Source organism: Conger conger, chromosome 16 (genome assembly GCF_963514075.1).
Source record: "Conger conger chromosome 16, fConCon1.1, whole genome shotgun sequence".
Taxonomy (NCBI): Eukaryota; Metazoa; Chordata; class Actinopteri; order Anguilliformes; family Congridae; genus Conger; species Conger conger.
This window is the reverse complement of record NC_083775.1, coordinates 24,083,961-24,102,511: the sequence shown is the minus strand read 5'-3', so window position 1 is coordinate 24,102,511 and position 18,551 is coordinate 24,083,961. Positions and strand designations below refer to the sequence as shown.

The 18,551-nt window shown below is 46.9% G+C and overlaps 1 protein-coding gene across 2 annotated transcripts in view; it reads right to left on the bottom strand.

Moving 5' to 3' along the window:
• The window catches only part of LOC133115317 (inactive rhomboid protein 1-like), a 44,795-nt gene that overhangs the window by 10,327 nt on the left and 15,917 nt on the right, over positions 1 to 18,551 (bottom strand). The window contains exons 2-10 of one of the 2 annotated variants that reach the window (XM_061225170.1): positions 11,084 to 11,202; positions 9,480 to 9,607; positions 8,433 to 8,540; positions 7,855 to 8,068; positions 6,221 to 6,427; positions 3,806 to 3,928; positions 3,432 to 3,595; positions 2,651 to 2,902; positions 1,072 to 1,183 (exon numbers count right to left, since the gene is read on the bottom strand). In XM_061225170.1, the coding sequence (XP_061081154.1) occupies positions 1,072 to 1,183; positions 2,651 to 2,902; positions 3,432 to 3,595; positions 3,806 to 3,928; positions 6,221 to 6,427; positions 7,855 to 8,068; positions 8,433 to 8,540; positions 9,480 to 9,607; positions 11,084 to 11,197 (1,422 nt within the window). In that variant the 5' untranslated portion in view covers positions 11,198 to 11,202. The remainder of the gene's footprint in view (positions 1 to 1,071; positions 1,184 to 2,650; positions 2,903 to 3,431; positions 3,596 to 3,805; positions 3,929 to 6,220; positions 6,428 to 7,854; positions 8,069 to 8,432; positions 8,541 to 9,479; positions 9,608 to 11,083; positions 11,203 to 18,551) is intronic. The other variant, XM_061225171.1, reaches the window with a different exon arrangement.

Here is an 18,551-nt window from a genome sequence, read left to right as displayed (position 1 = left end):
CAGATCAAGAACACTCTCCAGGAGGTAGGTGTATGTGTGTCAAAGTCAACAATCAAGAGAAGACTTCACCAGAGTGAAAACAGAGGGTTCACCACAAGATGTAAACCATTGGTGAGCCTCAAAAACAGGAAGACCAGATTAGAGTTTGCCAAACAACATCTAAAAAAGCCTTTACAGTTCTGGAACAACATCCTATGGACAGATGAGACAAAGATCAACTTGTACCAGAATGATGGGAGTATGAAGAAGGAAAGGAACTGTTCATGATCCAAAACATACCACCTCATTAGTGAAGCATGGTGGTGGTAGTGTTATGGCGTGGGCATGTATGGCTGCCAATGGAACTGGTTCCCTTGTATTTATTGATGATGTGACTGCTGACAAAAGCAGCAGGATGAATTCTGAAGTGTTTCGGGCAATATTATCTGCTCATATTCAGCCAAATGCTCCAGAACTCATTGGACGGCACTTCACAGTGCAGATGGACAATGACCCAAAGCATACTGCGAAAGCAATCAAAGAGTTTTTTAAGGCAAAGAAGTGGAATGTTATGCCCCAAGAACAAGCAGGAACTGGAGACAGTTGCAGTAGAGGCCTGGCAGAGCATCACCAGGGATGAAACCCAGCGTCTGGTGATGTCTATGCGTTCCAGACTTCAGGCTGTAATTGACTGCAAAGGATTTGCAACCAAGTATTAAAAAGTGAAAGTTTGATTTATGATTGTTAGTTTGTCCCATTATTTTTGGTCCCTTAAAAAGTGGGAGGCACATATACAAACTGTTGTAATTCCTACACCATTCACCTGATTTGGATTTAAATACCCTCAAATTAAAGCTGAAAGTCTGCAGTTAAAGCACATCTTGTTCGTTTCATTTCAAATCCATTGTGGTGATGTATAGAGCCAAAAAGATGAGAATTGTGTCGATGTCCCAATATTTATGGACCTGACTGTATATGCTTACATAATGACCTCGATAAAAGTGACAACCTGAAAAGGAGAGGTCAAAGGAAGTACTTCCTGTTTTGGTTCAGGAAACAGTGGGAACGAGCGTCAAGGCGGGTGACACCCACCGAATCGATGGTCTCGTGCTGGGAGAAGCCGACCGGGGCGATGCCATAGATGCATACGGCCAGGACGGTGATCAGCAGGTGGACGAAGGTGATCCAGTACGTGAAGAACGGCCTTGTGGGAAAAATAACACACAACCCACATTGAGCCTAAAATAGAACCCTTATGAAGCAGAAATATCCCTACAACAACAGCCTGTAGCATAGCAGCTAACGACTGGGACCTGGAAGGTTGGTGGTTCAAGCCTCAGTGTAGCCATGATAAGATCCACACAGCTGTTGAGCAAATGCCCATAACCCCACATTGCTCCCCGGGTGCCGCACCGTGGCTGCCCACTACTCTACTAGGATGGGTCAAATACAGAAAACAAATTACCCCACAGGGTTCAGTAAGTACAGTACATTCAGGAAATATATCTCCTCCTTCTACAAACTGATTTTATCCTTAACTTTGTATTTTTTTCTCCACACACAAAGTTTGGTGAGCACTGCTTGTGGAAAAATATATTCAAGAATATATTAAGCATAAGGAGGGAGGATGCACACCTAAAAAAATAATGTAGCAGGGTGCTGACTAACAAAGAGTAATCATAAAAAGAAAGAAAATCGCATTCTGTGTTATACTCCCAAAGGATTTAGTGGAATAAATCCAATAAATAACTCAGAAGCATAATAGAGTGCGCAACAATTTTTCTCTTTTCCAAGGACAACTGTTGACCTCAATCTCACTGTTGCTATAATCATCACCAAATTCATGGTGGGGCTAGAACGGGTTGGTCAGGGGGATGGCTGAGGTAGGGCAGGGCTGGGATGGGATGAACATGAGTTTGAGTGTTTCTTTTTTTAATAGTCAGGGCAGGGAAGAAGGCCAAGTTATGGGAGGGAGCGAAAGAGTAGAGATGTGAGGGGTAGGGCCAGGTAGGTCAAATTATTTATTCATTTATTAACCTATATTTAACTGGGCAAGATGCTTCAGGTTAAAAACCTCCTTTGCGAGGGTGGCCTGGCTAGCAGGTCAGTGAAACAAAGTGCCCTGTATTCTTAACTGTTACAACAACACAAAGTACAACATGAAATCACAATATTCAAACACAAGTTGAAAGCAGTCACGGACATGGTGTTCAATCAGTCTTAAACTCAGGAAGACAGACTGTCTCTCCTAGCCTAAAGCTATGTTCGAAACTGCATCCTTAGCAAACTACTACTACTACATTTAAATGAAAATCAGCCTGAAATTTAGTACCTTAATCTTACATTACGTTAATGGCATTTGCCAGACCCTCTTATCCAGAGCGACGTACAGTTGATTAGACTAAGCAGGAGACAATCCTCTCCTGGAGCAATGCAGGGTTAAGCTCAAGGGCCTTGCTCAAGGGCCCAACGGCTGTGCGGATCTACACCGAGGATCGAACCACCGACCTTGCGGGTCCCAGTCCTGTACCTTAACCACTACGCTACAGGCCGCCCAGTACGCCCAGTACGAGAAGTACTAGTATGAGGTTTCGAACACAGCCTGAGGGTCTTTTGAATGCACCGCAGATATGGGAAGGGCAGGTGCGGGCGGATATGGGCGGGGCTGTACCTGTGGTCGTCCATGTCCTGGATCTGCCGCTGCACGTGGCTGTCGATGCGCTTGTGGTAGGTGCGGTTGGTGAGCTTGCCCACCATGCCCAGGCCGTAGGGCCTCTTCTCGCGGGCGAACAGCTTCTTAACGGGCAGGGCGATCCGCTGGCCCCGCCGCTGGCCCTCTACGCTGACCACTTCCTGCCGCAGCGGCACCTTGGCCGGGGCCGGGGGTCCTTCTCTGCTCTTCCTCCAACCGCGCTCCAGGGGCCTGCAGGGGGGCGGGGTTTAGGAATAATGACCCAATAATAATAAAGCAGAAGTAAAAACATTAAATTGAGGTTCTATCCGCATCCTGATAGTTTTGAGATAGTGAGCTTCAAGAATACCAAAGTGAATGGGCTCCAAGCAGATGCAGCCTTAAAGCCGTAAGCCGTAAGCCGTAAACAGTATTTTAGCATCACACATATATTTAGTGCCCTATAAACAACATATTTATGGCACCAACATGTCAAAAAAGTTAGCTCCCCCAGTCTCAATGTATCAAGTGTATATTACATTACATTACATTAATGGCATTTGGCAGATGCTCTTATCCAGAGCGACATCCAGTTTATTAGACTAAGCAGGAGACAATCCTCCCCTGGAGCAATGCAGGATTAAGGGCCTTGCCCAAGGGCCCAACGGCTCTCCGGATCTTATTGTGGCTACACCGGGGAATCGAACCACCAGTCATGTAGCTTAACCACTACGCTACAGGCCGCCCTGTGCTGATATTGCTATGATATTAATGTTCTCACATCATCAGGTGACTCCTCTCCAGCTCGTTCTTGTCCAGAGCGCTGCCCGTCAGGTCGCTGTCCTCCGCCACCCGCAGTGGCTCCGCCTCTTTGACCAGGCCATTAGAGGCCGACTCAAACACCTCGTCTGCGTACGAACACAGCTCCTCCCTCACAGAGCGGTCCTGGGTGACACAACTCTCATTTCTGCACTTTTCATAGCTATTTTTGTAAGAGGTATCAATTGATATTATCAAAGCTAAAAAACTATAAGGTTAAAATGAGAATACAATGTGGGTGCGGTCGTGTTGGCACAGTTTAGGTTACTGTGAGAAACTGATTTATGTTATTCTCAGCAGCTCCAGCAGGGGGAGCTGTCTCTCACTCGCTCTCACCCTGGTAAAGAAGGAGGTGTCCAGCTCCCCGGGCATCTCCACTCCCTCCTCCTCCAGGAAGACGGACGGAGTGAAACTCCTCCTCTGAGTGCGATACACCGTGCCCTCCCGCAGCGACCGGCCCTGAGACCAACCGCAACCGTCACACACACGCACTTATACACACAACCGCATATACACACGCACTTATACACACAACCGCATATACACACGCACTTATACACACAACCGCATATACACATGCACGTACACAACTGCATATACACAACTTACACACACAACCGCATATACACACGCACTTACACACACAACCGCATATACACACGCACTTATACACACAACCGCATATACACACGCACGTACACAACCGCATATACAGAACTTACACAACCGCATATACACACGCACTTATACACACAACCGCATATACACAACTTACACACACAACCGCATATACACACGCACTTACACACACAACCGCAACCGTCACAGACGCACACACAGACACACACGCACTTATACACAGAACCGCATATACACAAGATACACACACAATCACATATACACACGCACTTATACACAGAACCGCATATACACATGTACTTATACAAACAATCACACACACTTACACACACAACCGCATATACACAAGATACACACACAATCACACATACACACGCACATACACACACAACCGCATATACACAAGATACACACAATCATGTATACACACGCACATACACACACAACCGCATATACACAAGATACACACACAATCACATATACACACGCACTTATACACACAACCGTATATACACAACTTACACACACAATCACATATACACACGCACTTATACACACAACCGCATATACACAACTTACACACACAACTGCATATACACACACACGCACACACGCACTTATACACAGAACCGCATATACACAAGATACACACACAATCACAAGTACACACACACTTATACACAGAACCGCATATACACATGCACTTATACAAACAATCACACATACACACACACTTACACACACAACCGCATATACACAAGATACACACACAATCACATATACACACGCACATACACACACAACCGCATATACACAAGATACACACACAATCACATATACACACGCACATACACACACAACCGCATATACACAAGATACACACACAATCACATATACACACGCACTTATACACACAACCGTATATACACAACTTACACACACAAACCACAAACACACTTAACTTACCATCACTTATACACATCTCCATCATCACACACACAGACACATACCCACCTAACGTACCATCACACATACATATCTACATCTACATCCTCACATACACACAAACACACACACACACACACGCATGCACACCAACACACCTAACACTAACAAATCTAACTTCATCTAACCATCATGCATACACATCTGTATGATCACAAACACACAAACCTACACAGACACACACACACACATACACGATCAGAGTAGCACCTTCTCTACTGTCAGACAGATCACTATGTTGACAGAGCCTGTCACCCATAAAACACATACCCACACAAACACAGCCTGGCCCAACACAGCACACTGCTACAGGAATATCTGCCTGCTAAACACAGGCAAATACAATAACACTGCCAAATACGCACAAAAAATATAACCCCAAATAAATATAAAACATTATATAACGCCGCTTAACACAAATCACACTGTATAATGAAATAGAAATATTACTAGCATAAAAGTAATATTTCACTGCCAGGAAATGGCAGTTGGGAAGAATCCTTTTGAAAATCAACAGTGAGATCTGGGCTTTGACCGAAGGGGGTGACCTCACAAATATTCAGTGAGCTCATAGCATTCTAGAATAAATGGCTGAGCCGTGACCGGCCAAGTGTGGCTCTGCCCACTGGATGGCAGGCAGAGGTAAAACAGCATGCTGCCGACCTCCGTCTGAGGTCAAACGCTGTGCTGTCTGACTCGGACACATAAATGGAAATGCGATCGATATCTCTCCACCACCAGTCAAGCGTGGGCTTGAGCTCGCCGAACGGGGTGGGATGGGACCGGCTAGGAATATCTTTCCAGGAGCGCACTACAGCTGGACACCACCCACAACATTCCCCTCTCTTTAGTGGTCCTCACACCTGGTCCTGGAGAGCCGCAGGGTTGTTGTTGTTACTCAGCACTTAAAACAGGGCGTTGCTGCCTAATTTAACCTGACTTATTATCTCCAGCGAAGGCCAAATCGCATTCACGGGCCTCCCTCCTCACTGCTACTCCCTCCATTAACCGGGGGGGGGGGGGGGGGGCAGGCAAGACGAGAGCAGCCAGGCGCCGAACTCCCCGTCTGAGATAACTGGACCCGAGCGGTTTGACCTCCGACCTCACCTTGACCAGCGCGGCGGCGGCGCGGAAGCTCATCCGGGCCACGGACTCCCTCTTGCGTCGGCGGGGCAGGCGGGCGGCGCCTGAGCGGGAGCTGGAGCAGGAGCAGATGGAGGTACCGCCGGGCGTGGCCGGCGTCTGGGGCCCGCTGTGCCCGTCCAGCTCCTCCACCATGCGGAAGGCCCGACCCCGCGCCAGGGGGTCTACTATCTGCCCCGGGGGGGTGGGGGGGGGGTGGGAGAGAGAGCTCACAGATCAGCCACGTGCAGTTCAGCTCATATGCAGCTTGTTTTAAGTACATTACAGTTATTTACTGGACCGGGACCTGGAAGGTTGGTGGTTCAAGTCTCAGTGTAGCCACAGTTGTTGGGCTCTTGAGCAAGGCCCCAATAGCTACATCGCTCCAAGGGGGGATTGGTCCCTGCTTAGTCTAATCAACTATAAGTCGCTTTAGATAAAAGCGTCAACTGTAATGTAAAAGCGACTTACAGTTGCTAAGCAGGAGCCAATCCCCCCTGAGCAATCCCCCCTAATTGGAGTTTGCATGTTCTCCTTGTGTCTGTGTGGGTTTCCTCCAGGTACTCCAGTTTCCTCCCACCATACAGACATGCACATTAGGCTACTTGGGGGGGCATTAACAGGGCGTTGCTGCAAAAGAGAATGCGTGCTCAGTCAACTTACCCTGTATAAATAAAGGTTAATAAAATAATGTGGGGTTAAGGGCCTTGCACAAGAACCCAACTGCTTATTGTGGCTACACCGGGGCTTGAACCACCAGTCCTGGAGGTCCCAGGTGTGGACCTTAACCACTACGGCTGCATTTGGAACTGCCAGTAACAAACTGTACAATCACTGATTCGGTGGAGGGGGGCTTGGGGCTAGCACAGTAACACATTTCATCTCAATTTCACTGTCTTACTCGATTTCCGGGAAGCATTTTTGAAAAACAAAGTCAATTTTCAGAAGAGCCCAATTATGCCCACCAAACCACAAATGGTTTTGAAAACTCCAGATACCTTCTTTGACGAAAGCATTAGCTGCCAAGAAAAATTCGAAAATGTCACTGTTGAATAAAATCATGTATTTAATCTGAATCCAATGCAGGAGGGCCTGTGCCTTTCCATTAATTAAGCTTCCATTAATTACCACTTAGCTAATTAACTGATTCATAGATTAGACCACCATATTATGGGATCATGGTCACATTGTTCAGCTGTCATTCATGATCTTATTAAGAAATGTAGCTGAAATGAGGATTATAAATGGTTGGTTTAATTAAATCATTAAGAGTAAAGCTAAATTGACAAAATAATTGAAGCCGCCCTGAAATCCAGAGACAGATACGGCCCTCATTCCCTAACCATTACATTACATTACAGTACAGTAATTTAGCTGGGGCTCTTATGCAAAGTGACTTACAGTTGATTAGACTATGCAGGGGACAATCCCCCCTGGAGCAATGCAGGGTTAAGGGCCTTGCTCAAGGGCCCAGCGGCTGTGCTGATCGTATTGTGGCTACACCGGGGCTTGAACTGCAAACCTCCAGGTCCCAGTCATGCACCTTAGCCACTAGGCTACAGGCCGCCCCTAAACCTATGTTCTACACAGCTGAGGCCTGCCTGTGGAGGGGGGGCTACCTTCTGCATGCCGCGCTGGGAGGCGGGGACGTAGAGGGGGGGCGGTGTCTCGGTGCTGGTGAGTGACAGGTTGTCCTGGCTGGACAGGTCCATGTCGCGCATGGCGTGGGGCTTCAGCTTGCCATAGCGCAGGCTGCAGTGCTGCAGGCTCTTCCTCTGCCAGCGCTGCGTAGTGTCGCCATCTCGGCCAATGCCAAACCAGTCTGCCGTACCCCTGCCACACACACACACACACACATCAGGGCCGGTAACACACACAGACACCTGTCAGGAGTGGTGATGCACACATCAGCATCAGTCACACACACACACACACACACATTAACCCACTCATCAGCAGTAGTGACCACACCACATACACACACATGCACACACACACACACACACACACATACCCCCCCCGTCAGCAGTGACCACGTACACACACATGCACACACACACACACCCATCAGCAGTGACCACACACACATATGCACAGGCACTCACACACAAACACACACTTACACACCTGTCAGCAGAACCACACAGACACACACACACACAGCAGCAGCCCTGGTTGGGGCCGTGTGTGGTGGTACCTGAGGAAGATTTTGGACAGGGAGTGGGGCCTCCGGGAGCCTCTCCGTGCCGCGCGCGGACCCTTAACCGGCACAGTGTGAATCCGGTCAAAGTGCACCCTCTTACTGCTGCAAGGGGCAGGGCGGGGCGGGGGAGCAACAGGACAGGGAGGAGGGCCAGGGATAGATGGAGGGAAGTACGAAAAAGAGGGGAAAAGAGAAACAGAGGTAGAAGTAAGTCCTGCAGGAGGAAAGGGGGACAGAGCTAATGTGCAGTGTTAGAGAAATTCAAAGGCGGAAATGTTAGGCAACCAAGTCTTGCAAACACATACATACACTGCAAAAACCAAAAAATATTGTATCTTTAGTCTCATATTTTTACTTAAAATCTGATTTCTATTATTTTTTGCCAAAATAAAACAGAAATATTGTCAATGGGGTGAGACAGTTTGACCTCATTTCAAGGTTTGCCAATGGAGTAAGAAAATGTCATGTGTCAAGCACATTTTTAAAAGAGGAACATTTTTTTCAAGCTTGTTAAGGCAGACAGTTTTTGCAGTGTACAAAACGCACACACTCATTCAGCCGCACGCTCTCCCCCTCACACAGCATGCACACACACACAGTATCTCTCATGTAGGTGGCAAGCGATGCCTGTCCCGCCACACACACGCACACAGCCGCTCCTCTACCACTCCAGAGCCGCAGATCTCCTTTCATCTCCAACCGCGTTTCCACATCATTACAACATCACAAGGAAATCAATATTCCTTTCATATGGCAGTCCTGTCAAACCCCGCTCTGCCGTCAACTCAACAAAACCGGCTCATGGAAAAAATAAACATTCACAAGACACATAAATAAATAAATAAATACTCAATCACAAAGATACTCTCTTCTGCCTCACAAAACAACCCTAACGAGGACAGTGGTCATCTCTCACCAGAGCACCATTTTAATGGCGATACTTTCAAAGAGGGAAACCAGAACAGGCCCGTCGCAGAGGCTAGGCCAGCAGTGGTGCTGACGACGAGGTCAGAGTTCAGAGGTCGCTGGGCCCACTCTCACCTCTTGATGGTCTGTGTGATGGAGGTCTGCCTCTGCAGGGCGGGGCGACGGGGGTCAAAGGGCGGAGACTGGAAGCGCGTGCCCTCCACCGGCATGCTGACGCTACGGAGGAACGCCTGCCTCTTCACCTGCAGAGAGAGAGAGAGAGAGGGAGTGAGAGAGAGAGGGGGAGTGAGAGAGAGAAGGAGAGGGAGTGAGAGAGAGAGGGGGAGTGAGAGAGAGAGGGAGAGGGAGTGAGAGAGAGAGGGAAGGAGAGAGAGAGAGAGAGGGAAGGAGGGAGGGGGAGAGAGCGGGAGGGAAAGGGAGAGAGAGGAAGAGAGGGGGAGAGAGAGGGAGGGAGAGAGGGAGAGAGATATATTTGAAAGAGAGAGAGGAAGAGAGAGGGAGGAAGAGAGAGGGGGAGAGGGAGGAAGAGAGAGGGGGAGAGAGAGGGAGGGAGAGAGAATGAGGCAGATGGAGGGAAATGGAGAAGAGGAGGAAAGTGGGAAGAGAATGGGGCGAGAAAAGGGTAAGGGACAGACCATTGGGGAGGTAGAGAGACAGAAAGTGGGGAGGTAGAGAGACAGAACGTGGGGAGGAGAGATGCGGACAAACAGAATCATGCAGAGGAAGTGGAGAGAGATCAGAGGTCACAAACAGAAATCCTACACAGAGGGCAAGGAGAAACAGCCACCAATCAGCACTCAGAAGCCCTGGGAGCGAGATGCTGGAACTAAAGGAAGCGAGCCATCTGCCTTCCTAACAACAAACACGGCCATGTAAAAATAGACACCAAAGGCTCAGCCCTGTTTCTGAGCAGCAGAGTCAATCCGGTTGATCAAACACACTGCTTACGCCAAGGAGACGGCATCAGACTGCAGGGAAGCTCAGTTTACCAGCACTGCACAGGACCAGATAAAAGACACACACACATGGGAGAGAGAGAGCTCAGAGGAACACATTATTCAGATGGAGAGAGAGAGAGTCATGTTTTTGTATTTTTTATTACCGGTACTATTTTAAACACGGTATAACTCATAGCTGTTCCGCCATTATGCATTCTGCAAACTTTTATGCATTCAAAAAAGCTGCCTCCATTTTAGACATCGCAATTTCCCACTTAGTAGGACTCCTCATCCATGACGTCTGCCACAATCCCCAAGGGTGAAGACTAGCACTAGCCTCACGCTACACTCTGATGCTAATGACGCCAGCCACTGCTTTTTTTTTTCTTTTTTACCTGGCTTGTTGTGACCATAACTCAATAACATAACATGCATGGTGGGGAAAAACAGGAAGAGAGAGAAAACTGAACAGGTCAAGCTGGTCATAAAGCTGGTCTAGCTGGATATGAGCTGGTCAACCAGCTAGTGCTGGTAGCTGGCTAACCATCTGTGAGCGATTTCAAAACATAGCTTGATTGGTCAACCAGCTAAACCATGTAGAGCTGGGAGCTGGTCTGAACTGAACAAAACCTAGCTTGAATGTTTTGTTTTCAACAGGGTAGAGAAGAGAAAAGCAGAGAACATAGGAAAGGAGTGAAAAGCACAGCAGAGAGGGTGAGGACAGCAAAGGAGATGAGGAGATGAAAAGGAGAAGACAGAGGGAGGGAGGGACTGCAGTACCTGGGCGAAACTGGGCGGCTCGTCCAGAGACACCTGGGTTTTGGGGATGTCCAGCTTGAGCCAGGGCGGCTTCTTCCTCTGCAGACTGCTGCCACCCTGAGTGAGCTCTGCCATGGCGTCTGTGTGAGGAGACACAAACACACACACCCATTAACCACATTACCACAAACACACACCCATTAACCACATTACCACAAACACACACCCATTAACCACATTACCACAAACACACACCCATTAACCACATTACCACAAACACACACCCATTAACCACATTACCACAAACACACACCCATTAACCACATTACCACAAACACACACACCCATGAACCACATTACCACAAACACACACCCATTAACCACATTACCACAAACACACACCCATTAACCACATTACCACAAACACACACCCATTAACCCCTGCTGCCGCCCTGAGTGAGTCTGTGTGAGGAGACGGGCCACATTACCACAAACACACTTCAACCATTTAATCAGCCTGTCACAGTGAGAAGCAGTCAGAGCCACACGCTCATGGCCGGGTCACGGACCGCCTTTCTGCACTTACTAAAACTTTCATGAGCAAATCATCTGTTGCCTCCTGTATTTTGTCCTTGCGAACACACCTCCGTGTGTATAACCCAGCCATATGTGACTGTCGCAGTAGGGTTTCTGTGACAAGCTTTGCTGATTTCAGTGAGAATGGGCTATTTTTATATCTTTGCCAGCATGTACTGACAATTCGGAATGCCCAGTGTGTGTGATGTACTTCTTGCTTCATTGTGTGAGTTTGAGAGAGCACAGACAAGCCAGGGGCTTCCAACCAGCACTGCGGTTGGCTCCACAGGATAATGTAGTCGCAATCAGTGTTTTTTCCTCATCTAACCACGTGCCATTTTTCCTTCATGCAATAACCGCCATTACAACTGCAGAATATTTGAGTGGTATGGTCCAATACAGCTACATAAGAGACTGACAAATTATTTTATAATGGTCAGGAGGAAATAACTCTCATCAGTCTCTAATATGTAGCTGTATTAGGCTTTACAATCCAAATAACCAGCAGTTGTAACGACAGTTACCATGGAATTGCCCTTTAAGCTATTATGTATTAGGACAATACAGCAGCCTAATACTTTGTGGACAATTCAGGGACACGTTTACGTCACTGCCTATTCACTCCATCACACGCTTAGTGGAGGAGCCCCATTCAGCAGCCCTACTGCGCAGGCTCTGGCTGCACATTGTACAACTTGGCCAAGGTGGTTTCAAAACTGTCTTCCCAAGCCCATGGATAGTCAGTTGGCGACGTAACAGGCACTTGGTCCATATTTCTTCTATAGTCTATGCCTGCAACCAGGCATTCAGTAACGCGGTTTCAGTTCATGAAACATTTTTGCATCTTGAAAACCGCTCAGGATGAGCAACACATTTCACAATTTTAAACATGGAAATGGCGGGTGACTGGTCGCCAGGATGGTCTTAAGCCATATTCAAATCCACCTAATCTTAAACAAGATACTAATTTAAGTAATTTCAGATTACACCCCTAGTACACCCACTAAACAGGAGCAAACATGACTCAGAGGTGGTGGCTTAACCAGAACGCACCCAAAAAGCCAATCTTTGTTTCATTTGGAGGGCTAAGGCGTGCCCTCTAGCGATACTTATCAGTTCCTGGCAACTTCAACATGGCTTCCTGTTAAATAATTGCCCAACTGGGCTGAAAGAAGGCCCATGCCAATCATGATCTTCCACCTTCCTTTGAAAGCTTGGAGTTAAGTGTTCATGGCCATAAGGTGGTGCTTATGTCACCAAAACCACAGCCTGTTATACACTATTATGCTTAAAGAAAAGACAGTTATGAAACTGGAAACTTTCATCATACAGATATAGTCCAGGCTTCAAGTCTTCATTCATAAGCCCGTGCCATTTCTAAAAGTTTGCCGTTATAATGGTGTTCGCTGTGTAAATGGCAGCTATTAATCGTCGCACTCTGTATTCAACCGTGTAATAAGTGTCCTACTCGCTGACTAATATCAAAGGCTCGTTGGATAGTTCAAAACAATTCCCATGACGTGGGACTGCGCAGGCGGTGTGAAGAACACAAGAAGGATAAAACAAAGAAATGTTAGTAGCCCACTCTCTCTATTGCTCCCTTTCCCTCACCCACTCATGAGCTGCAGCCCTAATCACGTTCTTTTCCACGGCTAATCTGAGCATAAAGCTTCACTATGCACCAAACTGGAACAATGAGGGTGACAGTTACCATTTAACCGCGAGGAAGTTTGCACAAAAATAAAGGAAACCGGAAAGGTGGAGAGAAGTTAAGGATACGACACATCTCATTAATATGCTTTTGCGGGCATTTCTGAAGGGAGTATTTCCATTTTATTGATAACCACAGCATCATGAAGGCCAAATCTCTTTAATCATGTTGCTTTATTTGGCAGCAATGCAAGTAAGGGTAATTAGCACTTGGGCATAGCTTGACAGTTACACATTTGTTTGAAATCTGATTAATTATCTTTTGATGACCAGTTTGACCAGTTTTAATATGTTTTAAGGGTCTAAATTGCCAACACATACTACCCATGTATTGTTCTCCTAAATTATTATGTCTATGAGTTTGTGTTTTTGGTGTTTTCATATCGGTAACACACAAACTAGCTCATAAAATAATGCAAATAAATAAGATATTAAAAAAAGCGTAGTTTATGGTCTCCCGGGAAATATGGAGGTTAAATTTTCAAAACCACATTTGTGATACAGCAGATGAATGCTGCACCAAAGACAGTCCATATACCAGAATTCCTTCCATAAATATGCAGCAGTATAAATGTAACATAATATTTATAAATATACTAAATAAATGCTGCACAGAGAAAGGGCATTTATGAGGCATATGATGCAGTGGCGTTCATCCAAGTCATCTGTAGCCTTCGGCCGACTGACGTTAACGGAAAAACGCTTCTTTGTACACAGCTAATTTAGACTCCTCTAAAAAGCTGGCACAAGCCTTCACATCTAATACCTATCCTGCTGCTCTCCCTCCCTCCCTCCTCCGCTAGCTTAGCAGCGTGCAGGCTCTTACTTATGTTCCGTGAAAGCCAGGAAACTAGGACACGCATTTTGACAGAATTGAAATGAAAGCATCAAAGGTCATATCGTCTAACTTTCCATTCCAGCGCAGCTGAGGGCGTGAACTAAAATAAATTGTCAAAATACCCTTTCTTGTTATATCAAAGTAGACAAGTTGCACTCAAGCTAGCTACAAAATAGCGCAAATACACCGCATGCTTCAAGTATGTGTTCACCATTCGCCGGTTAGGAGTGGCCTGGGACAGACTGACACAGTCTGCTTCGACAGGCAGCAAATTTATCGAAATGCCCCTCAGAGCGAAAACCGTCCGTGAACACTCACATCAGCAGGCAGCAGACAGCTGCATCACTCGCAGTACATCAAGCTGTAACCAGCAAGGAAACATCTTGGATGCATCCTACCATAAGCTTCCCTTTAGGGCCAGGATTAAGTCGTGTTTTATTGTCAGGACCGGGCCCTGACGTTGCTTGGATCAGGTTCATGGCAGAGATAGTGGGTGCGCTCCTTCAGATTACATACAGCCGGGGCACCTCCCGGCGAGAAGCGATGGCGAACGGCGAGGGGCGAGGGAGGAGTATACCCCTAAACAGAGAGGGTAGGTAGGCCGCAGACTGCAGTGTGGTTCGGCTTAAACTGAGTGGGGAACCAGGGTACAGGGTTTGTCTGTTCAATAGGGTGCGACTAACAGGCGAATGCAATACGGCAGAAAGCTAGTCAATATGTAGTCACTTCAGCTCAGTAAAACGATGAAGGATGGAAGGGGGGGGAGGTGCTACTCCACAGTAAGTCTGTTCTCAGTGACCTCACTACATGACTGGACCGGGGCTTAATAGTGGCACTGCTCTCTGAAAAGGCAGTCACATGACTGTGACTCAGCAGCACCTCCTCCAGTGTCCGTCTGTTATTGCACCTCAGCAGAGCTCACAGCGCAGTGAAATGAGCCTTTGGGCACTTCACGGTTTTGCTGTTCATATACTTCACATACTGTTCTCTGCTCAGTGTAGGTGTTTCTCGACTCTTCTTTTTCGACGCCGTGGGCGACGTGCTAATCACTGTTCTCTGGGTGACGGCAGGCACGTCTGGTCTTCGTTAGGCGTCGGCCAACGGCAGTTTCAGGCAGTTTCACTTCTTCCCTCTTCCAGAAATTTCCGCTATCGCACAACAGCTGTCATCGAAGGTCGAGGCAGGGCAACACACACCATGTCACATGTCAGAAAATATGACCCGAAAAAGTGGTGAAAATACATCTTTTGATTTCACGAGTGACAGCTGCACAGCAAAGCACTTCCCGTTTCCCCGGCTGCACTGCTGAAAATGCATAACAATATCGGCCGCCTCCTCACAAAATGAAAGGCTTGTGTCAGAGTTCACCCTCTTTTCTTGCATGCTAAAAATCCCCACTCCGTTAGGAGAGCAGAAAAACCATTCCGCTGGCAGCTAAATGTGCACTGTCCTGCTATATCCTGAGGGACAGTGGGCCAACAACTCAATTAAAAACAATTAACAAACTGTAGCTGCATATGCTCTACGTGACTTTGAAGACTGAAATCTTCATTACTGCAACCGTTGAAAGAGAGATGCATTTTCACATTTCTAATTCTCCTGTAGAGCAAAATACTTATTTGCATTAAACAACCAACACACAGACAAAAGATGACATATAATTTTGCTCTCTATTTTGCAAATATTGTTCAAAGGAACTAAAATAGAGAAAAAAGAGAGGGAGAGGAGGATGAAGGAATAGAGGGACACGCAGATATGGATAAACAGAGGAAGTGAGTGGGTGTTCTGTTGACTGGAATGAAAACCATTGTGCCCGAGTTGATGCTTCTCACTGATGTGATTGCAATAAACAGCCATAACCAACATCATGCAGATCTAGTGCCTTCCCCCAAATAGAAAGTACAGTCCAAAGTACTATTTAATGAAAATGAATTAAATTGAAGATCCCAGACAGGCACCAGAGGCACATGGCGATATAAAGTCCCGTAATATCCGGGAAACAGGTGATATTAACTGCAGTAATATCTGGGAAGCGGGTGATATCATCTTCTGTAATATCCGGGAAATTGACGCGTGTCTCAAGCAGTGTCCTCACTGTGTCCCAGCAACTTTTTCTTTCAGCTTGTGGCGTTTAAATGGAGCAGGTTAACTCTCCACTTCCTTCAGAAGGTTAGACAATTCGATTAGGAGAAACCGACTGCAGAATTCGATCCTCTCCAGATCAATAATGGGGGGTGGGGTGAAAATCCTTGGGCGGATTATGCTCATTTGTATGGAGTGGTTCTGTAGGGGATCTGTAGGGGTTCTGCAGGGGTTCTGCAGGGGTTCTGCAGGGGTTATGATCCCTGATCCCCACAGGAGGCTCATCTACATGCAGCTGAGTGACAGCCCTGTGGCCCGAAACATGACCCCACCCCCCCACCCCCCCTCCCCACAGCCTCTGAGCTTGTGAGTGAGGCTCATTGCCCAGGAGACACAATCATAAACAATAAGAGTAATAAAACCAAACAGGATATCTCATATCTGATACAGTGTGACCCCCACTCAGCTTCTGGACACCTGCTGGCAGAAAGACTAAGCACCTGTGGGGTGGCAGGTGCTCACCTTCCTGCTACGCTAAAAATACACGATGGAAAGAAAAGGCCCTTCAGCCCAATGACACTCACTGTTTAGACCAGAGAGTATCCAGCACTGCATCAGGCCCAGACTCTGACACCCTCAGGGTCTGACCCAGGACCTGACAGACCTGACAGACACAGGCATGGACAGCTCTGACACCATCAGGGTCTCTGACCCAGGACCTGACAGTCCCAGATATGAACAGCTCAGGGCCCACAGTGGAGCTGAGGGGCATGCCACACTGCGGCCTGATCTGACAGCTGTGCCTCCAGCAGGAAACAGACCTGCCCAGGGCAAAGTGGACCTGACACAGGTCGCACATGAGGCCACACTGCAAAAAAACTTTAATTATGTCAGTCTCAATGAGTATTTTAGTCTTATATTTAGGCTTAAAATCACATTTCTATTACTTTTTTGGGAAAGAATACAGAAAGATATTGCCAATGAGGTGAGAGTTTCTCATTTCAAGACATGCCAGTGGGGTAAGAAATGTTCACTTGTCAAGCAACTCGTCAAGTACCTTAAAACAAGTTAATATTTTGTACTTGAGAGATTTTAGTTCTCATTACAAGACTAAAACACTTGTTAAGACAGGATTTTTTTGCAGTACACTGCAAAGCCAGTGGCCAGCCACAGGTCCTGGAAGGTGGTGCTTGGCAAGGACACCCGGAGAATGCATAAAAACAACCAATTCACTGGTCACATGGAAGACACCTTGCTGTAGTGTAGAACCTTACTCTTTACACAAGTCCCAGTGGGTGCCTGTGCATTGGGACCACTCTGGACAGCGTTTGCAGAACTTAATTATATTTCACACTCTTTTGCATATTTGACTGTTACTTAGCTCCTCTGGTAGACCAGCTAAATTACAGAAACACTGTAGTTGTACTCTTAAGCACAGTACTCAAACTGAATAAAAATGTCTTGCTCTATAGATGGGTAGCATAGCAAGCCATGTAAGTCCATTTGGAAAGGGGCATCTGCTAAGCAAATGATGAAAAGGCATCAGATCTTGTCCTGGAGGGCTACAGTCTCCTCAGGCCTTCTATCCCCAGGACATACCGTACACTTCATCCACTACATCAGCAAAGCACCATCTCACTCCTTCCCTGTACCCTCTCTGTTCCCATCGGAAAGTGCAACTGCAAGAAAACATGAATAAAAAATCACCCACAGAACTAAAAGGAGCATACGAGGCTGCTGGATCACAGCTCCGAAAAAGCAGGGCTGTGAGGTAAGAGTGTGCAGCACGTGAACAGCAGAAACACCACCAGCAACTCAATGACTGTGCAAATCAATATCACTATAGGCAACGGAGCGGACTGGGCAACAGAGGCTGGAACTGCCCGCCATTACCGCAAAAACTGATGAACAGAGCCCTTGCCTTCCTCTAATGCAGGGCTGCCCAACCCGGCTCCAGGAGATCAACCGTCCTGTAGGCTTTCACTCCAACCCTAACGAAGCACACCGCATTCAACTGCTAGAGGTCTTGTTGACCTACTAATTAGTAGCATCAAATTAGGGTTGGAGTGACCACCTACAGGACAGTAGATCCCTAGGGACAGAGTTGGGCAGCCCTGCTCTAAGGCGATCAATCAAATTAGAATTTCCTCAGGCAGATAGAAACATGAATATATGATGGAGTGAGTAAGCAACTGTAGCTTCATATTGTCCTTTTCTTTATTTGCTCTCCTGAGTTTTCTATTCTTTGTCATTTAAAATGATTCATAGAATTGTAAACCACTT